Genomic DNA, 23,073 nt, shown 5'->3' with positions numbered 1-23,073 from the left:
AGAGAGGGTAGAGTGTCAAAACATTGGTGGAACAATGTATAAAGAGGCAAAACAAACAACAACCCACTAGTAATAGTGAATCAACAATGAGATTATGTTGGATATATGAATGGAACAAAACACATGACGACAGTGCATGGAATACAAGTAATTATTGGTTTCTGAAAGAGTTGTATTTCAGTGCTAATTATCCCTTGAGCAACCATATCCAATCTTCTGACTTATTTATATCTTTAAGGCAAGCTTTAAAACCTGGTACACATTTGAAAAGGGGGCCTTTTAGCAGACTCCAGTGTGATAAAATCAGAGTGAGAAACCAAGGGATGTATCAGTTTCCAGACTTCCACCAGAGAATTACTATCTGTGGTGAGGCTCAAAATACTCTTAACAGATGAACTGCAGATGACTTTATTTCCAACAAGCAGCTTGTGCTTGTAGTTCCCAGGGACTCTGCTTCCATTTTGGTGTGTGTGTGTGGGGGGGGGGGGGCGCTACTGCTGCACTGAACATACTTTTATTTACTGCAGGGAGGTTGTTAAGCACCACTATTGCCCTGGGGCCTTTTTCTGTGGTGGCACCCTCCCTGTGGAACTCTCTCAAAGAAGCCCATCACATGAGCTCTGTTTTTACCTTCAGGAAGTTGCAAAATTTATTCCTGCTGGCCTCTGTAGAATGAGATTTTTAATTTATTATTTATATACCGCCCCATCCAAATGGCTCTCGGTGGTTCTTACTGGCTTAAGAATGGATGCTGTGTTTGCTGATATGTTTCAATATTATTATTTTATAGGAGCATAGGAAGCTGCCATATACTGAGTCAGACCATCGGTCCATCTAGCTCAGTGTTGCCTACACAGACTGGCAGCGGCTTCTCCAAGGTTGCAGACAAGGGTCTCTCTCAGCCCTATCTTGGAGCTGCTGCCAGGGAGGGAACTTGGCACCTTCTTCACGTAAGCATGCAGGTGCTCTTCCCACCCCCTCAGGGGAATTTCTTGAAAGTGCTCACACATGTAGTCTCCCATTCAAATGCAACCAGGGTGGACCCTGCTTAGCAAAGGGGACAATTCATGCTTGCTACCACAAGTCCAGCTCTCCTTCTATAACAACCTATCGTATCATAGGAATATTAACAGTAACAGGTTTACTTCGGTTTCTCTGTTTTATCAAGTACTATGGTTAATTTGCATAATATAGAATGTATACAACATAAAAATCATTTCTATGTGAAGAAGGGAATCCATGTAACACAACACCACCAAATGCTTGAATTCAAAACTTCAGTTTAAATCCAGTTATTTTGAAACGTGTACTGTACTTGTTTTAAATTGCAAACATATCACTGGTAATAAATAGTAACCAACTTATTTTATTATCTTGTATATTTAAGTATTGACATGTTTCTATCTTGCTTCTCAGTCAAAGCATCTCGAAGCAGTTAACATTTTAAAAGAAACACTTTTAAAAACAAAAAAATCTAAAACCAAATATAGCCCAAAAACAATAAGTCAGCGGCAGCAAATAGATTCAATCCCATTCAATGGTAGGATTATAAGCTCTCCACCTGTTGCTTAAAAGCAGTGAGAGTAGGCCTAGGCAAGGGCACCACCCCAAAGCCCTGTTCTGCCCATGTAGCTCTTTAGAAATTCCTGACCTGTACTGAGTAGCGTATTTTGAACCAATGGAAGCTTCCAAACAGTCTTCAAGGGCAGCCCCACTTAGAGTACATTGAAGCAATCTAGTCCAGAAGCTATTCGAGCATGAACTATAGCCAAGTCCAAGCTTTTCAAGATGTGCCGCAGCTGGCATACCTGCTGAAGCCTGTAAAATGTGTTATAAGCTATGGAAGATGTCTGGCATCTCTCCACAAAACTGGATCTAATAGCGCAGCCAAACTGCAAACCTGATTTGTTGGAGAGAAGTACCTCCATCCCAAACAGACCAGATCTCTAATGAAACATGCTCCTAACCAAAAGTGGCTTTGTCTTACCTGGTTTGAGTGGAAGTTGATTAGCCTGCATCCAGACCATTACCAATGCCAGGCACCTGTTCAGGACATCCACACAGCCTTGGTGAAGAAAGGAGAAAGAGAGCCATATTTCCTCTGCTTACTGATGACACGGTTCCAAGTCCTCCCCCACTAGTTTCACAGAGGTGTTAAACAGCATAGGTGGCAAAATGGAACTCCATCACGGGTTCTGGGGAAGAAGGGATGATGTGACAGGAGATTGGTAGTTGCAGCAAGGTAGGTATGGGCTCTTAGAGGAGGTATGGATGCCTGGCTGTTAGGGGGAGGGGAGTATCAAAGGGGAAAGGGGTGTGGGGCATGTATGTGGAGGTATGAATGGAGAAGGGATGAAATAAGTGGAAGGCCTGCTAGGCACTTCGGATATGAACTGGGGTGGGTGAAGAGCATTTACCCCCTTCCGAAGGAGCCATGACAAGCGTGTGAATGAGAGCACATGCAGCTTAGGATCAGCTCTTGTAGGGACTGGCCCCCCAGGATTTGGCTGTTCATCTGAGGCCTATCCCTGAAAGGTGGCAGGGTGAGACAGGGCCTTTTCTGTGGTGGCATCCAAAGTGTGGAACAGCTTCCCACCAAAGACTTAACTGGCCTCTTCAAAGACTAATTTACGGTCGGCCACGAGAGTTTTCAAACAGGTTTTAAGTTGTGTCTTTTCAAGTTTTACAGTTAGAAAATAATACAAAAAGGTAAGTAAAAAACCAGACATGGGAATTGTAAATGTTAAGACAACCTACAGATTCATCATATAAATACAACTTCAAAGTAACTTAAATGTATTAGTAGAAGCAAAACAATTTTTTGGTGGTTACCCAAATGTCCCAACAAATCAGATCTCTACAATAGGGTTGTTGGTGTTTTTTTTAAAATTACCTTTAAAATATATTGATGTACCTAGATTTGAATAGCAGGGCATACAATGTCTATTTTGCCTACAGAGAAAGGTGGAGCTGGGGGGACCACATTTCATAAATAGTATCTGAAAAGCTGGGCATTGTCAATGTTTAAATTTGTGCTGAAATGCCCATTATTTAAATTCATTCTTAAAAACGTAAACCTCCTTGGGTATATGCTAGTATAGAAAAGTGGGATTTGAATTCTTGAACACTTCCAAAAGTGGTAGGTCTGTGAGGGGGTGGAAGAACAGGATGGATCCTGCTTCTGCCTGGCGTTAAAAGGGGCTTGGACAAAGTCATGGAGGAGAGGTCTCTCCATGGCTACTAGTCTGGTGGCTGTGGGCCACCTCCAGCCTCAAAGGGGACTGCCTGTGGGCTTCCCAGTGGGCCCCTGTGGGAACCAGGGTGCTGGACTGGCGGGGCCTGATCCCTGGGCTGGGAACATGAGTGGAGGAGGGCTGTGAGGCGAGGCAGTGGGCGGGCAAGGAGGCCACCGCCCTCCTCGGGAGCCAGCCCCACCACCGCGCTGCCACTGGGGCCTAATCCAGGCACTGGGCGGGGAGGGGTGGCCTTGTCTGAATGATGGCTGCGCACGCCGTGCAGCATCCCTTTAAAAAGCGGGCCTGGGTCCTCCTCCAGGGGGTCGCGGCGGCGGCGGCTGCTACACACACACACCCCTGTCCAGGGTCAGGCGAATAGCGGTGTGTGTCCTCCAGAGCTGGACCACGAAATGGACGACGAAGAAGAAGACGAGGAGGGCTGGCTTGGAAGAGGAAGAATCCGTCGGGGGGGGGGGTCGGTTTCCCTGGCCGGGGCGGGCCTGAGCTGCTGCTGCTGCTGCTAATGTTGTGAGGTGTGGCAGGGAGGGAGGGTGTTGTGGCGGGGCGGCGGCTGGGGGGGGTCCTCAGCCCGCAGGCGGCCTCAGCTGCTTGCTTGTTTGCCCGCCTTCCTCCTCCTCCGGCCCTGCCTGCTGACTGACTGAGACTAAGCGGGGGAGGGGGAGGACCCGGCGAGCGGCTGGTCTTCCGCCAAGATGGCCGCCGGGACCGGAATAAGGGGGGGCGGAGGGCGCTGCAGGGCGGGAGAGGGGCCAAGACCAAGGAGGGCGGGGGGGTGGTGACATTTTATGCAGCGCCCCCACCGAGAGACGAGCGCGCGGACTCGCGGGGGCGGGGGGAGGAGGAAGAGGAAGAGGAAGAAGGGCGGGGCGGCGGCGGCTCCCTGTCTCCGCCCTCTGAGGGAGACGCGGCAGCAGCAGCAGTGGAAGCTCCGGCTGCCCTTCCTGAGGGAGGCGGGCGGGCGGGCGAGCGGGCGCTGCCCCGCTCCAGACCGGGTGGGGCGAGAACCCGCCTCTATTATTGTTTGTTATTCTTAGTTTTATTATTTATTATGACTCATTATGTGTTTGATTGTCTTAAACGGCGGAGGCGGCGGCGGCTCCTCCTCCCCCCTCCCACTGCCGGCGCGGAGAGGGGCCACGAATGGCGCCCTCGGGAACGTGGAAGCCGAACGTGGAAGCCGAACGCGGCGGGTTGGTTTGTGAGGCGGCGGCGGTGACGGGGGCGAGGGGGCGACGACGGTTGTGTGGCTGCGCCTTCTCCTCCTGCTGCCGCGGCCCGCCAGGCCCAGGCCGCCGCCGGCAGACGGATGGGGGGACGGCGCCGCCGGCTGCGGCTCCTGCTCTGGGCCCTCCTGCTGCTCGACCTCCTCTTCCTGCCGCCCGGAGCTCCGGCGGCGGCCCAGAGTGAGTCCGGGCCGCCCACGAGGAAGGAGGACGCGGGGAAGGGGGTGGGTGGGCGGGGAGCAGCCTGCCCCCCAGAAACTGAGCTGTTTCCGACACACACACACACCCCTAGCCATTACTGTTCAAAGCGTGACTGACCCCCTTCTCCCCCCACCCACCCCCCGACATTGAGGTTAGTTAATGCTGGCCCACCCTGCAGGGTTGGCAGCAGCAGCGGGCACCCTCCGGGGCAGCCCCCCTCACTTGGATAAATGCAAACATGGGGGAGGGGGCAGTGTGCAGATGTTGTCTCCCAGCATCCACAGCTAGGGGTCATTGCAGCTGGGGATGATGGTGGTTGTCGTCAACAGCGTCTGGGAATCCCTTTTACAGGGAACTGGGGGGGTGTGGGGGTGTATGGATGTTACCAGAAGAACTCGAGGGTTGTGTCAGTTCCAGGGAATGCCACCCAGAAATGGAATTCATTTCATGGCCAGTCAGGAGGAACCCTTGCATTTCAGGGGGCATTCCCTGTCCTTCGCTTTTAGGATGTCCTGACTGTCTCTCCCATCTAGGATTTGCATGCTGACAGTCCCACATTCAATCCCTGGCAGGATCTCCAGGAAGGGGTGGGAGAGACTCCTGCCTGAAACTATGGAGAGCTGCAGCTGCTGCTGCCAGTCAGTGTAGACATTACCCAGCTACATGGACTCAGGACGAGACAGCTTCCTCTGTTCCTAAGATGGTAGTAAGTGGTTGGAATAGCAAGAGCGGCACACCATTTCCACTTAGAAAGCCCAAGGCTCTGTGTCTTGCCTGCTGAGACCCTGGGGGGGGGGCGGGGAGTACAAGGATGCGTCCCTGCATCACTAGACGCCTGGCTGGCAACCCTACAAACCACACAGTCCCATGCATGTTGACTGGAAATTAAGGCATCTCCCCCCCACCCTTTTAATGGGGCTTGCTCCCAGGTAAGTGTGCATGGGATGCAATCAAAATCTGCAATCCTACCTATGCTTCTTAGGGAGCAAGGCCCACTGAAGTCAGTGGGGGCTTACTTCTGAGACAACAGCATTGAGGAGGGCAGTGGAGGGCTGCCATCCTGAACACCATCGCCTGGGAGTAAGCCCTACTGAGCATAATAGCATTATTTACTTACAGGGAGCATGCATAGGATTGCACAATTACCGTAAGGCTGCAGTCTCATGCACTCACCTGGGAGTAAGCCCTGTTGAACCACCGTTGGGCTTCACGGTGTGAAAGCTCAGGAGGCAGCAGCTGGGCTGAAGTTCGGCAAGGCTGGTGGGTACCTGACCTGGATGGGAGCCGTTTCTGCTAAATCCTGACTAAATTACTCAATGAAAGTCTGATGGAAACTAAATAGACCTTCACAGTCATTCCTGAGTAGTGAAATGACTTGACTAGCAAGCCAGAGATTGCCAGTTCGAATCCCCGCTGGTATGTTTCCCAGACTATGGGAAACACCTATATCGGGCAGCAGTGATATAGGAAGATGCTGAAAGGCATCATCTCACACTGTGCGGGAGATGGCAATGGTAAACCCCTCCTGTATTCTACCAAAGACAACCACAGGGCTCTGTGGGTGCCAGGAGTTGAAGTTGACTTGACAACACACTTTAACTTAGTCTGGATGTCAGTCACTGTTTATTGCCCTGACGGTGGTAGTTTAGTCACAAGCCTTTAAAGTTGCCTTCACAATCTCTGTCCACATGCCTCAGGTTACAGGGGCCAAGCACAGCCATTAAACCACTAATATTCTGTCACCTGAGAGACAAGTTGTGTGTTTGTATAAGAAGGCAGGTGTCAGCTATAGACCACGAACCTGACACCACCTTATTCCCCTGGTGGTATAATTTTCACAAAGGCTTTAAAAAATTTTATTTTGAAGTAATTGAGGAATTCCTTCCTTTCTTAATCATTTAAAAGGCTAAATAGTCATCTTATTTTCAGAGACATGTTTTATACATATTCTTGTTCAGAACTGCCCTGCCATTTCAATGTATAAAATGGCTTTCTGGACAGGAAAGGTTGAGTATCAAGTGGCCACGGATCAGTCCGTCTGTCCAATATGACTTGCTATTCTCGACAGTTTGGGAGGAAATGTAAAAGATGACGGTTGACTATGGATCACTATTTTCTTGTCAGCCCAGGTCATGTTCTCTTTCCCCAATATGTCTGTTCTCCAGAGACAACAATCACAGAACAGTCACTAATGAAACTTGTTTTCTTAACTAAAGGGTCATTTCTCCCCACCCTTCAGTAATCCTGCAGCAGCAAGAAGATTGGCTTAATCAGTTCCCTTTGCTTTGCTATATAGAGCCTTCTTTATTATATCCAATGCTTGAACTGTTAGTTTTCTTGTACTTATCTATTTAGACTTATCTTTAGATCCTTAATATGTTCTAGCAGGTAGGTTAAATGGTCCACCCCTTTCATTCATTCATTTAAGAATTTAAAAGTTCAGTCTAGATACATTCCATATTTTTCATATTACAAGACAGGTGGTTTTGTACAAACATAAGAACAGCCCTGCTGGATCTGGCCCAAGGTCTTATCTAGTCCAGCATCCTGTTTCACATAGTGGCCCACCAGATGCCTCTGAGAAGCCCACAGGCAGGAGCTGAGGGCATATCCTCTCTCCTGCTGTTGCTTCCCTGCAACTGGTATTGATACCTCTTGCCTCTGAGGCTGGAGGTGGCCCACACAGCCACCAGCCTAGTAGCCATTGATAGACCTGTCTTGCATGAATTTGTCTAAGCGCCTTTTAAAGCCATCCAAGCTGGTGGCCATCACCATATCCCATGGCAGAGAATTCCATAGTTTGATTATGTGCTGTGTAAAAAAGGACTTCCTCTTGTTGATCCTAAATTTCCCGACCTTCAGTTTCTGGGGATGACCCCTGTTTCTAGCGTTGTGAGAGAGGGAGAAAACTTGATCTGTCCACTCTCTCCACTTGATGCATCTCTATCGTGTCTCTCCTTAGTCGCCTCTTTTCCAAAGTAAAGAGCCCCAGATGCTGTAGCCTAGCCTCCTACGGAGGCTGCTCCAGACCCCTGATCTTCATGGTTGCCCTCTTCTGCACCTTTTCCCCAGGGTGGTATAGATAGAAACCTGGTAACTAGCTGATTGCATCAGAGGAGGAAGTGAAAGCACTCGTCTCAAACCAATAAAATACTGTTTAGAATTATTAGAGGAGACTTATAAGCCATCATGCTCAACCGCTTGCTTGCTTACTTGTGACACAACTTGGTATATATGTGTGTGGCAAGGCAGGAAGGGCAAGTATGAATTATCTTCACAAAGTGTTTTAGAAATTTCACATAGACAAAATTGTCTAGAATGATCCCAATTTTGCTTTAGTAGTACTAAGTCAGTAGTAGTAGTAGTAGTACTACTACTACTACTACTCTGGGAAGAACAGCTGAATGCTTGAATGCAGAAGGTTCCAAGTTCCCTCCCTGGCAGCATCCCCCAGACAAGGCTAAGAGAAATTCCTGCCTGCAACCTTGGAGAAGCCGCTGCCAGTCTGTGTAGACAATACTGAGCTAGATGGACCAATGGTCTGACTCGGTATATGGCAGCTGCCTATGTTGCTGATTAGATTTTGCCATAGTCCTACAGACTATTCAGCATGTTTTGTCACCTTTCAAAATCTGAAAAGCCTTTTAAATATCTTGTACTTGTTAAACAAGCTGACCATGTTTTTCTCTGTATTTGGGAAAGGTGTGAATGGATCTAGAAATCAACGCTTAATAAAATATCTAAAATCAATAAGGTATTATTGAGTCTCATTAAAATGGTTTGTATAAAGGCCTTTCAGGGTGTGTTTTTAAAGCCGAAACTATAGAGACTCCAATTCAGTAATTATACTGAAATTCTGTATTTCATTGATCTCCTTTTATTTCCACTTGGTCTCTCACTCTGTGTCAAACATTTTTCCATCTTAAAAAATACTTCATAACTCAAACATGTTGGTGGTATAAACCGCTGCTTTTGTTCTGTTCCTGGTGGATCATGCATCCTGTTTTCCTCCCAGGATTCTTTTCTATTTTATAAAAATTGTCAGGATGTTCCACTTTTTCACAACCTCATTAAGTTTCAGCCACACACAAAAATTGTGGAGAATTTATGCCACTGTAGCGGCTGACCTAGTGAATGTTCTGGGGTGTGCTGAGGTGGCAGTTCAGCAGTCCTGGCTTAGTCTACATTGGGAATATTTGGCAAAGGTAGTATGTGTAGTGGAAATCTGCAAACTCTATGTCAGAATGTATTCCAAAAAATACTTGCACATTTATTTGTTTGGGTTGACCTCTCCTGCCTCTTCCCAAATCCTTGACACCAGACACAAAGGCAGAAAGCTGGCCCCTTTGTCACCTTCACCAGTGTGAAATTAATTAAAATCCAGGTAATATTCTGCTATATGACTGATTCTGATTTTTTAAAACGTGTCTCCTTTTTTTTTAGATGTGAAACATTCTTATGAAAATGTTAAACGAGTGCAGGTAACTGTGATTTGGAAAACTATTATAGTTCTGAGCTTCCCAATCCCAGGTTACACAATTAGCAAGAGAATAGACATTAATAGTTTAATGCTCAGCTTTATCTGTCATGCAAATAGATTTATAAATTTATTTGCATGACAGAGAAACAATCTTGTGCTGTTATTGTTGCCTCTTGGATGTTATCTTTTTATCTTCTGTGTTTATTGTTTTACTGATTTTTGTTTCTATGTTGCTGTGAGCCACCTTGGACATTATGTTTTAATGGAAAGATAGGATATAAATTCCTAAAATAGATAAATAATAAGAGTTACAAAGGACTCTTGTAAATTGTGAATGGGGGCCCATTTGAGGACTGAAGGGTGCAGTATATACAACTCTAGACAAATAAGTAAAGATTTTTTTAACTGCTAACTTCCCTGTGACCAAGATACGACCAGCAGTGACTGAACCCCAAAGTGGAATTTGCATTGGCTACAAAAACGACTGCCTATCCAGTGGCATGAGTGCTTGGGAATGTGTATCTGTGTGTGGATATTCTCCTGCACACGGAGGGGGTGGCGACCATCCTGCTGGTGCCAGCCTCTCCATGCGCCTGATCTCCATGCTCTGGGCAGAATGTGAGAATAGGGGCCAATGTCCATTGACTGGATGTGTATGTTTACACCCAGTCTGTCAGGGTACCGTTCGTGCAAGTCCTGTTTTCACACATAACGGCCACTGTAAACACATCCTGACCGCCGTGGGGGGGTGGAGTGCGTAGAAGGGGCAGGGTTGCCTGCATCATGATTCTTCTCCCGCCTCTGCCCCCTCCACCCACTCGCACCCATGCATATAGTAAACTTCACTACTACGAAGGTCCTGAACCAGAAGCTCCATCAGCTGGCCCTCTGACTCCTTGTGCCACCAAGACAGGCAGGGGGAGCTCTTGGCCTTCTCTGTGCTGTGCTACAGCACCACCCAGAGGTTGGCCAAAGAGGCTTCTGCTGCTTGCCATGCTAGCCCTGCCAGACCAGATGCTCAGGGCATCGACAGGGGTTTGGGTGACCATATATAAGGACCATAATAAAACTTACTGACTTATTATATAATTTGTTGCTTTAGGCTTGGTTTCTGTACAAGGACTGGGGAGATCTGGGTTTGGATGCCCGCTCAACCATGAAACTCACTGGGTGACTCTGGGCCAGTCACTTCTCTCTCAGCCTAACCTACCTCACAGGGTTGTTGTGAAGATAAACATAACCATGTACACCACTCTGGGTTCCTTGGAGGAAGAGCGGGATAGAAATGTAAAACTAACTAAATACAAATGTTGACCAGTAACCCAGACTGCCTTGCTCCCCTGCCCCACCGCCACCAACACTCAGACTTTGGTAAGCTGTCCATCTGCCTGACTTTAGTATATACTTGCCACTGTCCCTACCCTGCCCGGAACCCTGTCTGCCTCCTCCAAAAGCTGCCCTTACTACTGGTCTCTGAACTGAGGACTAGCTAAGCAGGCGTTTGGACCTTGCTGTCATGTGGGTAACTCTGAGATCATACTGAAGCAAATATATTTCAGGTCATGTGGGTTTGCAGGTTACTGGCATTAACTGAAGTCACATATTTTACTTGCTGATAAGTTGGTGATGTTATGCGCATATTTGCTCTAAGCAATGCTTCCACCAAGACTGGTTTCAGTGTAAAAACGCCACCGTCAGTTGCTGTTGTTTACATTGAAACTGGTTTTGTTTTAACTTGTAACATCTGGTATTTTGTTTTTGCGTAATAAAAGAGGTCTTGGTGGAAGAATTATTTCACTTGCTATTTAGGCCAGGCTGATGCCTGTTTGCAACCCATGTTGAACTTGTTGTGTTGAACTTAACTTTGCATAATGGTATTGAGAATGAGTTAAATAAAGGCAACCAAAATGTTATGTTCCTGTTTCAACCATCCTGTGCTGTTATTGTTGCCTCTTGGATGTTATCTTTTTTATCTTCTGTGTTTGTTTTACTGATTTTTGTTTCTATGTTGCTGTGAGCCACCTTGGACATTATGTTTTAATGGAAAGATAGGATATAAATTCCTAAAATAGATAAATAATAAGAGTTACAAAGGACTCTTGTAAATTGTGAATGGGGGCCCATTTGAGGACTGAAGGGTGCAGTATATACAGCTCTAGACAAATAAGTAAAGATTTTTTAATAGTAACATGACAACACAGTACACCAGGAGCTTTTTCGCAGGGTGCTTTTACTTCGAATCTCTTCAGGAAGGGTGTGTGTGCTTTCACACTTCGGCCAGATCTTTAGGAGCAGTTCACACACAACTCAGAGTTCTTCAAGTTTAAGGGTTGCCCCCTTATGTCCAGGGTAAAAAACCACCTGTATTTCAGTTGCCAGTCAGGCTTTTGAGATGCAAGCTAAGATGCAAACAGGAAGCTGCCTTCTGTAATGCCCCATTCTTACTCGAAGTGTGAAAAACTCCCAAGCAAAGAGGGAGGCCAGATGGGACAGAAGAGCCACAACTCTGAAAGAGAGCACACCAGCTGAATGTAGAAGGCCCAGCCAAGGTCCCTTCCTAGCATCTTTAGTAAGAAAGGATCTCTGGTAGCTAAGGTCTGGTAAAGCCACTGCGAGCCAGAACAGAAAACAACACTTGTGATCTGATTTGGCATGTGGGATTTGTGGTTATGGCAAGCCACTTAGGACAGGCACCTTTTTGTGACTGAAAGATGGGGTGTAAATGGCTAGGTAAAGAATCTCTCTTAATGAGAAGACACATTTCTACTATTTCTTGTGTCAGGAGCACTTGACACTAAAGGAGATTCCCCTGATTTTTGAAGGAAGTTTGAGGGAAGGATCTGCATATCTCTGGACTATCCTGGTGTTTTAATAGCAATAGCAATAGCACTTACATTTATATACCGCTCTATAGCCGGAGCTCTCTAAGCGGTTTACAATGATTTAGCATATATCATTTTAAGAATGGCACTGGGAGATAGGGCAGCTGGTGTGTGTGTGTGTGTGTGTGTATGTATGTGTGGGTCTGTATCTTGGTAATTTTTTAAAAAACTAAATTTATGTTTATGTCAATGATGAAAAGTCCATGGCATTGACCTAAAGTTACTCTTTCTTTTACAGTTTTCTCTTAACCCAGGTGTAACTGTTCATCTTTCAGGTGAGAACTTGGTTTTTTTTTTAACTTTCTGTGGCATAACTGAAGATCCTTAGTGTACAGTCACTTATAAGTTGAAAAGCCTATTCTGTAAGGCTTTTACAGAAATGGGCCTGTGTTTCAGTGTTCTGAATAAGGAGCAGGCAGAAAACAGATTAGGTTCTTCTGGTAGATTTCTGAGTGATATGGCAGACCAGCAAGAGTTTCTGTCGCCAGATAGTTTTACAATAGCAAGTAAAATTTCCTGTGTGTGTGTTTTAAAGTAGTTCTCTGCCATGGCTGGGCTTGTGCTAATAGTGTCTCTCAGCCTCAGTGTACCTCACTTGTGACATAGGAGTATTAGTTTGTTGTCCTTTACCAGGTCTTTGTGTAACTTTGCTGGTCAGTTTTAGAGTTTCATGTTAGAATCTCTGTTGTGTGGTAACAGAGAAATGGACTCATATGTGCAGGTTATCCCAGTGAATGACTCATGGGGTGCAGCAGGTAACTGGCTTCCTCACCTGACCCCCTTTTATGCTCCTGGCTCTGTCCTCACTGTTTTGCACTTGGCTGCAGTTGGTGGTCCTTATTGGTCCGAATAAAAAAGAAAGCAGATCTTGTGAGACTGACGTCTGCGTATTGTGAATCTCCCAGGGACTTTTTTGTAAGGGAAGTATATAAATGTACTAGATAGATAAATAAATAATATTCCTGTTCATAGGAACAAAGGAAGATGCCTTATACTGAGTCAGACCATTGGTCCATCTAGTTCAGGATTGTCTACTGGCAGCGGCTTTTCCGAGGTTGCAGGCAGGAGTCTCTCTCAGCCCTATCCTGGAGATGCTGCCAGGGAGGGAACTTGGAACCTTCTGCATGCATGCAAGCAGGCAGGTGCTCTTCCCAGAACAGTCATCCCATCCCTGAGGGGAATATCTTACAGTGCTCACACACATAGTCTCCCATTCAAATGCAACCAGGGTGAACCGTGCTTAGCTAAGGGGACAAGTCATGCTTGCTGCCACAGGACCAGCTGTCCAGACAGAACTGTGGCTGTCCGGGCTGCCCTCGGTGGTTTGAATTTGTGTGTCCTTGTATCTGCCCTAGCATTTGCTCCCTCCCTCCCACTTTCTTTATTATAAAGCATAAAGAATTCAGCCTAAAACACCCAGTCATGTGTGTTAATTGCTCACTTGTACCATTGCTCTGTAAGGCAGTTGTGTGTGGGTAGCTGATCTACTGAGCGCTTTCCAGATTGCACACTACAACAGGGGTAAACTGTTTGGCCTGGCAGGATCATATTGAAAATGACCCCCAGAATCTCAAACTCCTAAAATAGGAAAATCCAATTACTTTTCTGCGACACACATGCAATGCTGTAGCACTATAATGCAAAGATAAAACCTGAAAGAAGGCATCGGAAATGTGAACGGCACCTTACTGTCAGCGCAGGGACTGTGGTGTCACAACACAGGGAGTATGGAAGCACACTTAGCAGATCCGTAGTGACCCTGTTGTAGGGTTTAATCTGGAAAGGGCCCTGGACAATCATGGAGTCAACCAATGGGTCAGCCTCATGTGGGGTGCTACAGCTACACCCTGGTCAGGGGTCCTGCAAATTGTGTTGCTTGCAGAAAGTGAGCAAGAAATGTGTGCACCCGTGGTTTACCTGGCCTCACTTTATGCTTTGCAGAGTCTCCTCCGTTAGCTGAAGAAGTGGCCTCAAAGAAGGAAGAGAAAACATTGAATGACCTTGTGGACATTTTGCAAGATATGGTGAAAAACGTCCCAACACGGCAAGCAGCAGTCCAAACAGCCACCTCACCGCTACGGACGGTCTTAGCATCAATCGCAGAGCCTTCTCCATCGCCCTCGGAAACTGTGGACACTGTTTGGGTAAATATGAAGCCCACTGTTACTGAACCCATAGAAACACTTTCCATGGTTGAAAAAATTAACCCTACTGCTACAACCGTGTTTTGGAAACTCCGACATGATGAAGAGGCATCTGTGGTTTTGCATTCTGAAATAACGACTCCAGAAACTTCCCAAAGTGTTGCCAATGCAGCAGCTGCCATCATTTCTGAGACTACCTTAGAAAAACCGCGTGTCAGTGTAGTGGAGAAAGGTACTACCAAAGAAGAAAGTAAGAGTTTTGATCAACTAACAAATGGATCCTTGGCAAGTCTGGTGGAGTCCCTAAAAAATGTTAAAAAGTTACACGCAGCAGTCGCTGAACAAAAAGAACAGGAAAGCCATACTGAAGAGACTACAGAGGAACATCAGCATCACCCTTCAGGTGCAGACATCTTGGACTTGATTGACACATTAATCCATACAATACAGAAGGCACCTTCTTCTGTTAAAGAAGATCCAGGTCTCCACAAGTATGTTGAAATAGCAGAGAACTACCTTAAGAATGCTCTGGAACTAGCAGCAGAGGCGGAGAAGAAACTGAAGCAAAAGAATAGTCCCTCACCACCAGCCCCTCCACCTGAGCCAACGACAGAAGTGCTGCTGGACATACATCCCTCACCTCCAGCACCTCCATCTGAACCAGAGCAAGAGCTGCTTCTCGAGATTCACGCCACACCATCAGCATCTCCGCCTGAACCAAAGACGGAGCTGTTGCTTGACGTTCATCCTTCGCCACCAGCAGTTCCATCTGATCCAACGACAGAGGTATTGCTTGAAGTTCGTCCCTCATCACCTGCACCTTCTCCTGAGCCATCCACAGAGCTGTTGATTGAGATTCAGTCCTTGCCACCTGCACCTCCAACTGAAACAGTGACAGAGGCGTTGATCGAGGTTCCGTCTTCGTCACCTGCGCCTCCAACTGAAACAGTGACAGAGGTGTTGATCGAGCTTCCGTCATCGCCACCTGCACCTCCAACTGAAACAGTGACAGAGCCGTCTTCGTCACCTGCACCTCCAACCGAAACAGTGACAGAGGTGTTGATAGAGCTTCCATCATCGCCACCTGCACCTCCAACTGAAACAGTGACAGAGCCGTCTTCGTCACCTGCACCTCCAACTGAAACAGTGACAGAGGTGTTGATCGAGCTTCCATCATCGCCACCTGCACCTCCAACTGAAACAGTGACAGAGCCCTCTTCGTCATCTACACCTCCAACTGAAACAGTGACAGAAATATTGCTTGAAGTTCAGTCCTCTCCACCTGCACCTCCAACTGAAACAGTGACAGAGGTGTTGATCGAGGTTCCGTCTTCTCCACCTGCACCTCCAACTGAAACAGTGACAGAGGTTTTGATCGAGGTTCCGTCTTCACCACCTACACCTCCAGCTGAAGCAGGGACAGAAGTATTGCTTGAAGTTCAATCCTCACCACCTGCACCTCCAACTGAAGCAGTGACAGAAATATTGGTTGAAGTTCAATCCTCACCACCTGCACCTCCAACTGAAACAGTGACAGAAGGATTGCTTGAAGTTCAATCCTCACCACCTGCACCTCCTACTGAAGCAGTGACAGAGGTATTGATTGAGATTCAATCCTCACCACCTGCATCTCCAGGTGAAGCAGCAACAGAACTCTTGATCGAGATTCAATCCTCACCACCTTCACCTCCACCGGAACCAACAACAGAGGTGTTGATTGAGGTTAGTTCCTCACCTGCACCTCCACCTGAACCAACAACTGAGGTTAGTTCCTCAGCTCCAGCACCTTCACCAACAACAGAAGTCTTGCTTGAGGTTAGTTCCTCACCTCCGGCACCTTCACCTTCACCAGCGACAGAAGTCTTGTTTGAGAACAGTTCCATGCCATCAGCCTCTCCGCCTGAACCACAGCTGACCATTGAGGTGGCACAAACTCCCTCTGAGCCTCTAGAAGAAAAGGCAAAAGATGTACAAATGGAAATAGGAAGGTTAAAGGCCTTTATTAACTTGCTCTATGGTTTTAGTCCCCAACTGACTATGTACTCACAACCATCGCCCAGGGAAAAAGCAGCTAAGGAGATTGTCAACAGAGCAGTGGCCGTCATCAATGCCATAAAGAGTGTTTTCTGTGGGGAAAAACCAAGGCAAAGCAAAAAGGTGCTAAAACAGTTGCTAAAGGAAGACATGGAGCTTGTAAAAAAAGCCATGAAAGGGAAAAGAGTTTCTTAAGAAGATATATTTTGTTTCTTGGTAGTATAGATATTTTTCATCAGATTTTATGTATGATTGGAAGCCCACTTTCTCATTTGTGACAGCCATCTAAATATATCTGTTTGTAGCCATTTCCAAGTCTGGAATTAAATGCTTATTTTTAAATAAATCTTTTATTTTCTCTCTCTCTCTCATTTTTCCCTCTCCTGTTGAACTGTTCTTTGGGATACTTATTGCTGAATGTGAATTTAAATGTTTAGTTTAGTAACTAATTCAGATAGAGGTTTTCAAACTTGGGTCCCTAGATGTTGTTGGACTGCAACTCCTCCTGCCATTGTGGCTGAGGAGGATGGGAGTTGTAGTCCAATCACATCTGAAGACCCAAGCTCGGGAGCCTTCTGGGTTAAGGTACAATGTTAACCATCTCTGCAGAAAAGGCCTGAGTTTTTTAAGGCATAAGGTTCTAACAGTATGGACATCAAACAATATAAAGAAACCCTCAATGAGGCAATCACCTCCACATTGTTACATCGCCGTTCTCTGGCTCCATTGAGTCCAGGGCGGTCTCCAGATTATACGCTGTTCAACAGTAAAATGCTTCGGCTTGACAGGATCGTTTTGAAAACATAAATGTTTATTTATTATTTATTTAAAAATTTCTTGTATGCCGCCTCCTCCAAAGACTCTAGGCAGTGTTGCGCAACCCTCCTACCGTGGGAAAATACAGCTATTTTTTTGCTTATGTGGCATACATGCAACGTTGTAGGACTGAACTGCAAAGATAAAGTCTGAAAGAAATGTGAATGGCACCTTGCTGACAGCGCAGGGACTGCAGAGTCAAACCATAGGTTGTTCGGAAGCGCACTTAGGAACATAGGAAGCTGCCATATACTGAGTCAGACCATTGGCACATCTAGCTCAGTATTGTCTACACAGACTGGCAGCGGCTTCTCCCACGTTGCAGGCAGAAATCTCTCTCAGCCCTATCTTGGAGAAGCCAGAGAGGAAACTTGAAACCTTCTGCTCTTCCCAGAGAGGCTCTATTCCCTGAGGGGAATCTTTTACACTGCTCACACTTCTAGTCTCCCTTTCATATGCAACCAGGATGGACCCTGTTTAGCTAAGGGGAAAAGACATATCTGCTACCACAAGACCAGCTCTCCTCTTAATGGACACATAGTGACACTGATGTCACGTGTAATATGGAAAGCACCCCACACTTCTCCAGTGGTGGCTGGCCAGATACTTCCAAGGAGCTCAGTAATTTTGCCTGTGACCATTGCCATATCTTGTGGCAAATCAGTAGTTTAATTTAGCTATGTTTTATTAAGATGGTAACTAAAACAGGAGGGGAACGTGGAATGAGACAAAAATGTAGCAGCCATCATAAATACTGCTATGCTGCCTCCAGCCGCCCCACTTCCTTGAGCAGCGAGCCATTCCAGAGGCTTGAGGTGCATCTTGGATCCTACTTTCCTTTGGAAAGAGAGTCATTGCGGACTTATACAATTTGGTTTATTTATACAAATATACAGGCTGAACATTGGATGGAGATAGAAGATAACAGATTGTTCTTGGAAGTCAGTAATGGGTTTCAGCAGAGATGCCAAACGCTGCATTCCAAGATGCTCCAGTGTTCTTCTGCCTAGGTTGTTCATGCCAGATTCTCTCTAGAACCCTTCCTTATCTCTCCCATCTAACAGCTTGTCTGCTTTTTTTTACACTGATACGACACAGGCGCACCTTGCAGGGAAGGGGAATCAGGTAACCCTACACCTTCCAGAGAATCTTTTCCAGGGCAATTTCCAGACTAGCTGCTCAACAGCAACAAAATGCCTCCGTTCAGGCAAGTCACCTTCGAAACGTAAACAGCAGGGGGAGCAGTCTCGCAGAAACTAACAACCCGAAAAAACATGAAACCTTCTGCTCTTCCCAGAGAGGCCTTTTTTATGCCGGATATACGACGCCCTAGCTCTATCTCAGCGATTAAATTCGAAATCAGATATTGGAAATCTGAATGGAACCCTGCTGTCTGCATAGGGACTGTGGTGTCACAATGCAGGAAGTGTGGAAGCACACTTCTGAGATCCAACGTGACTCCGTTGCAGGGTCTAATCTGGAAAGCACCCAGGAGGCAAGAAGTATGTCCCTCTGTCACTTTTCTCCAGGATGGGAGCCATCCAGGATTCTTCAAAGTCCTTAGCAAAACACCTTCCAGGTCTCTTTGCCCATATCCTAGGGATTAACTTACAGAAGCCTAGGCAGCCACTTAACTATCCCAAGCTCACAGCAAGACAATAACACTCCAGAAGGATGGATAATCCTGGGAGGAAAAAATCAATGGAAAGGCTAAATGAAACTCCCCACTACCCCCAGCAATTAACTACCAGTCCATCTCACGGCTACATGGAATACTGACTGTTTTAATCCTTTCTCTCCTGTTATTCAATGCAATCAATAATTAACAGACCAGTTAAATAGGTTAACACTTTGTACTTCCCTTTGCAAATGGTTATAAATGGTCACACAGAGACAACCAATGTTTTTGTTTGTCCATTTCAAACTACTACGGCAACACGACAGTCATCCGCACCTGTTTTTGAGTGGTTGCTTACATTCAAGCAGCTTCCTCTGTCTTGAAAGGGATATTCTGGATAGACTGGACCGGACTGTCCATAAGCGGAGAAGATAATTAAAACACGGCATCTTAACAAATAAACCTACTAAGTCAGGAAAAAAAGGAGGTTCTATAAATGCTGGCGAAAGGATTTTGCTGAGCTGGAGAAGACATTACAGGGACAGTAAAAGCCTCTTGGACAGACATTACAGGTAAGTAGCTGGGAGTGTTTGTCTTCCCTTTGCTGGGTGGTGGCTTGGTTAGCTTGCATGAGTCGCCTGAAATGGGGAGGGGGGGGTTGTCCTGTTCCTGCTGTATTGCAAAGTCTCTCTGTTGTGATGCACATTATCATTGGGATGGCATACACTGAGGCAGGGGTAGGTAGCCTTCAGTGCTCTAGCTGTGGTTGGACTACAATTCCCATGATCCATAATTTATTACAGCTGGGGATCATGGGAGTTGTAGACCAAAAACATTCTGAGTGCCAAATGTTGTCCAAGACTGATCTGTGGTGTGGGGAGTGGATGGATACCCCTCTGGGCAAGGAGACTGGACTGGGTGACCTTTTGGTTCCTCCCAGTGCTCCCTGTAACAAGGAATTCCCAGATGTTGTTGACTCCCATCATCCCCTGCTGCCATGGCCTTTGGAGCTGTGGGGAGTTGTAGTCAACAACATCTGGAAATCCCTGTTACAGGGAGTTCTGCTCCCTTCCAGTTCTCTTACTTGGCATCTCATCTGCGCGCTTTCCAGATTAAATGCTGTTCCGCAGTAAAATGTTTCGGCTTGGCAGGATCATTTTGAAAATGTAAATAGCTTGCGCAACCCTCCTACGGTGGGGAAATGCAACTATTTATTTGCGACGTGCATGCAACGTCGTAGGACTAAAATGCAAGGATAAAATCAGAAGACGGCATTGGAAATGTGAATAGCACCTTCCTGACAGCACAGGGACTTCGATGTTGAAACAGAGGCAGTGCGCAAGCACAGTAGTGACACTGTTGTAGCCTGTAATCTGGAAAGCGCCCTGAAGATATTTTGTGATGTGGAGGGAGGGAGATAGATAGATAGACAGACAGACAGACAGATAGATAGATAGATAGATAGTCCATTTTGTTCTCACCACTTTGCCTCACTCTGGCCCTCTGATCTGCTTGAGTAAAAGTACAGGTGGTTTAGCACATCTCTGGTTTAATGCTCCCTCCTTCATGCGGGAGTCAGGCTGGATTTTGTCTTCCCAAATAAGCAGCTTTCAACTCAGTCACCTTAAACTTAGAACCTGTTTCTTTAATCTGAAGAGAACACTGTATATGGTTTTACTATATGCTGCTTGGTTTTGACATTCCCATAGCAACTCCGCCCCCAGCTTGGGTGGGGGGGCACCCTCTCCCACACAGTTTGTTGCCTTACAAGTAGGATTTGTTCAAAGACCAGTAAAAGGGTAGGGAGTGACAAGAGACCCTTTCCCCCATGTTTTTCTGACATGAACAAATAAGCATAAAGGCCCAGCACGACTCTGAGGCTGCCTTGTGTGCGATCCAATATTTCCAATTAGGTCTTTTAAGGAGCATCAAGGGAGTGAATAAGAATGAAAGGTGGCAGACGGCTGTGATCGGCTGTCTTTTAAATACAATGCAGCAGCCAGATAGCCAGCTTCAAGCTGAGGCTAATGCGGCAGGAAAATTGACCGTGAGATGAGAAGATTGAGAAGATACTTGGAGGAGCAAGAAAGGTAGAGATTTAACCAAACGGGTGGACTCAGATCATTGAAACAAGCAGATGCATTTTCAGACAGCTCTTTCTCCCTGGGACCTTAGTGCCACTTAGGAGGGCAGTTAACACAATTGGAATTGGGGGAGGAGAAGCCGCCTGCTTTAATTTGGGGGCTGAGTGCACTCCCATTTGCTCCTGAATCAGGGGAGGCTGGGTTCTAGGGTAGAGCTCTTGACCATTTGAATGACCCTGTTGTTTGTGGTTCTGTTCTGTTTTTGCTGCCATTTGGGTTTTCTGACTCCAGCTCCAAAACACCTTGGGCCAGGGCCATCTTTGATGCAGAAGGGTGCAGCCGCTCATTTGCCCAAATAGCACTGACGGCCCCCCCTTAACTAGCAGTTTCTGCTGTCCCCGAGGCCGTTCCTTCACACCCTTGTGAAGACTGAGAGCCATGTCCCCGCTGCCAATGCAAAATGCAAGAGCAGAAAGCGGAGCCACTGGCCTGTGGTTGACTGCAGACATGCTTTTTTTAACAAGCTGTTCTGGTTTCTGGTTCCGTAGCCCAATGGATTTAGATGACGACACCAAATGGCTGGAATGGGTAGCCAGGCAGTTTGAGAGTATTGCTGGGGAAGACAAAGAGATCGACTTGGAAGAATTCAAAACGGCTCTCAAGGTGAAGGAGGCAAGTTTCGTTGGTGCGGCCGGAAGCCAAGTTTGGCCGAACAAAGTGATGTTGCAGCTCTGAGTTGGCTCAGGTGACCCACATGCAAGCAAAGACTGCAAACATTTTTGTCGGTGCCCCTCCCTTAGCGGTGCGCACGACGCTGCCTGAAACGAATGGTTGGTCCATCTCACTCAGTATTGTCCATACTGATGGGCAGCAGGCCAGGGGCTCTCCAGGGTTTCAGGCAGGGGTCTTTTCCAGCCCTACCCGGAAGTTTTTCACACCCGGCTTTTTGCTCGTATCTCCTCCAGAATGGAGGGGGTGCGTTCACATATTGGCTAGATTTACCCCAAAGTCCCTGAGAGCTGTTGGGGAGTACTTCACACACAATTTGGGTTTTTCGCTGCACCTTAGATTTATGTATTTAACACAGCCCGATTATATCCAAGAAAAGAATCCACTTTTTTGTGTCAGTTTGGGGGGGGGGGGGGCAACTTCGAACTCACAGTAAAGCTTGCGGTCTGGGAAAGCTCCTCCCGGTGACTTTGCAAGGGACTGGTCCTGGGACCTTCTGCAGGCAAAGCAGATCTCCTGCCACAGTCCCACCTCTCCCCTCCCCAATTCTTTTGGTATATAGATTAGTGAGTGTGTTACCTAAAGATGAATTCTGGGATGCTGTGTGGGAGGGGGCATGGGTGGGGGGCAGTGGCCAATGGAAACCAAGTAGGCCAGGGAGGGCAGGAAGACATGTGGAGTGGAAGTGGGAGCAGAGAGGGCAGCACAGAGACAAGAGACGATGATACAGTGGAGCAGAGAGGGAACCTCCGCAAGGCCCAGGGGAACAGGTGAGCAGCCAGGGAGGGACTGAGGGACCCCACAGTCTAGAGGGGACTCTGGGCGGGATTCACTGGAGGGGCTGGCTCCCCCAAATTTGAATTACCCCCCAAGTCTAAGCCCGCGAGTCTCTAGTTCTGTAATATATTCCAAGGGTTTGGCCACTTCTTTCCCCATCATGTTAGAGGAAGCCCTAGTGAAAATACAGGCTGGTTTCTGCCCCACAGTGGACTTGGCAAACATTTTCTCCCTTCCTCCTCTAGTCCTTTTTCGCTGAGCGGTTCTTTGCTTTGTTTGACTCGGACGGAAGCAGCACCATCAGTCTGGAAGAGCTGCTGGAGGCCTTGAAACTGCTGGTCCACGGAAGTGAAACAGACAAGCTCCGTTTCCTCTTCCAGGTGTACGACGTGGACGGTAAAACTCCAAACGGCACACACCTTTTCTCATTCCTCCTGTGCTATCAAAACCAGGTGTGGATCTGCTCTGTCCCCTTGCCATGTCCGCAAGCATGACAGTGGCCGCCAGTGATCCTGACTTGGCCTGTGTGCACAGAGTGGTTGGGCTGCCGTCTTGTTTTCTTTCCGGGATCCGGGGCTCTTAACAGCTCCAGGTAACAGAAATTCAAGAAAGGCAGTTTTCAGATTTGTGCAGGATTTCATTTCAGCCCTAGTGCTAGCAGAATTCGATTGCAACTCCCTGGATCTGGAAATATAATAGGCTTGTTCACACAGCCGTGAAAACAGTCACAGTTTCGGGAGCTATGCGTGCTTCTGATTTTTGGTTGTGGATGAGTGCAGAACAAGTTGGGAGATGGGGAATGTGACTGTCTGCTCAGCCCCAGCTGGG

General features: G+C 47.0%; 1 protein-coding gene across 16 annotated transcripts in view; it reads left to right on the top strand.

Annotated features, from left to right (window-relative positions):
* Positions 1-3,748: 3,748 nt before the first annotated feature.
* NOX5 (NADPH oxidase 5) overlaps positions 3,749-23,073 on the top strand; it is a 54,127-nt gene continuing 34,802 nt past the window's right edge. For 7 of the 16 annotated variants that reach the window (XR_008311469.1, XR_008311470.1, XR_008311465.1 and 4 more), the window contains exons 1-5: positions 4,554-4,660; positions 18,136-19,227; positions 20,569-20,745; positions 21,288-21,411; positions 22,491-22,641. Coding sequence is in view for 10 of the 16 variants with exons in the window: in XM_053272629.1 (XP_053128604.1) it covers positions 20,708-20,745; positions 21,288-21,411; positions 22,491-22,641 (313 nt within the window). In the remaining 6 variants the exon portion in view is untranslated. Of the gene's footprint in view, positions 3,770-3,929; positions 4,661-4,742; positions 9,066-9,124; positions 9,163-12,281; positions 12,319-13,984; positions 16,582-18,135; positions 19,228-19,264; positions 20,746-21,287; positions 21,412-22,490; positions 22,642-23,073 lie in introns of those variants that run through there. The other 9 variants (XM_053272623.1, XM_053272620.1, XR_008311468.1 and 6 more) reach the window with 9 other exon arrangements.

This window comes from Hemicordylus capensis, chromosome 10 (genome assembly GCF_027244095.1).
Source record: "Hemicordylus capensis ecotype Gifberg chromosome 10, rHemCap1.1.pri, whole genome shotgun sequence".
Taxonomy (NCBI): Eukaryota; Metazoa; Chordata; class Lepidosauria; order Squamata; family Cordylidae; genus Hemicordylus; species Hemicordylus capensis.
This window is presented reverse-complemented; position numbering and strand designations above follow the sequence as displayed.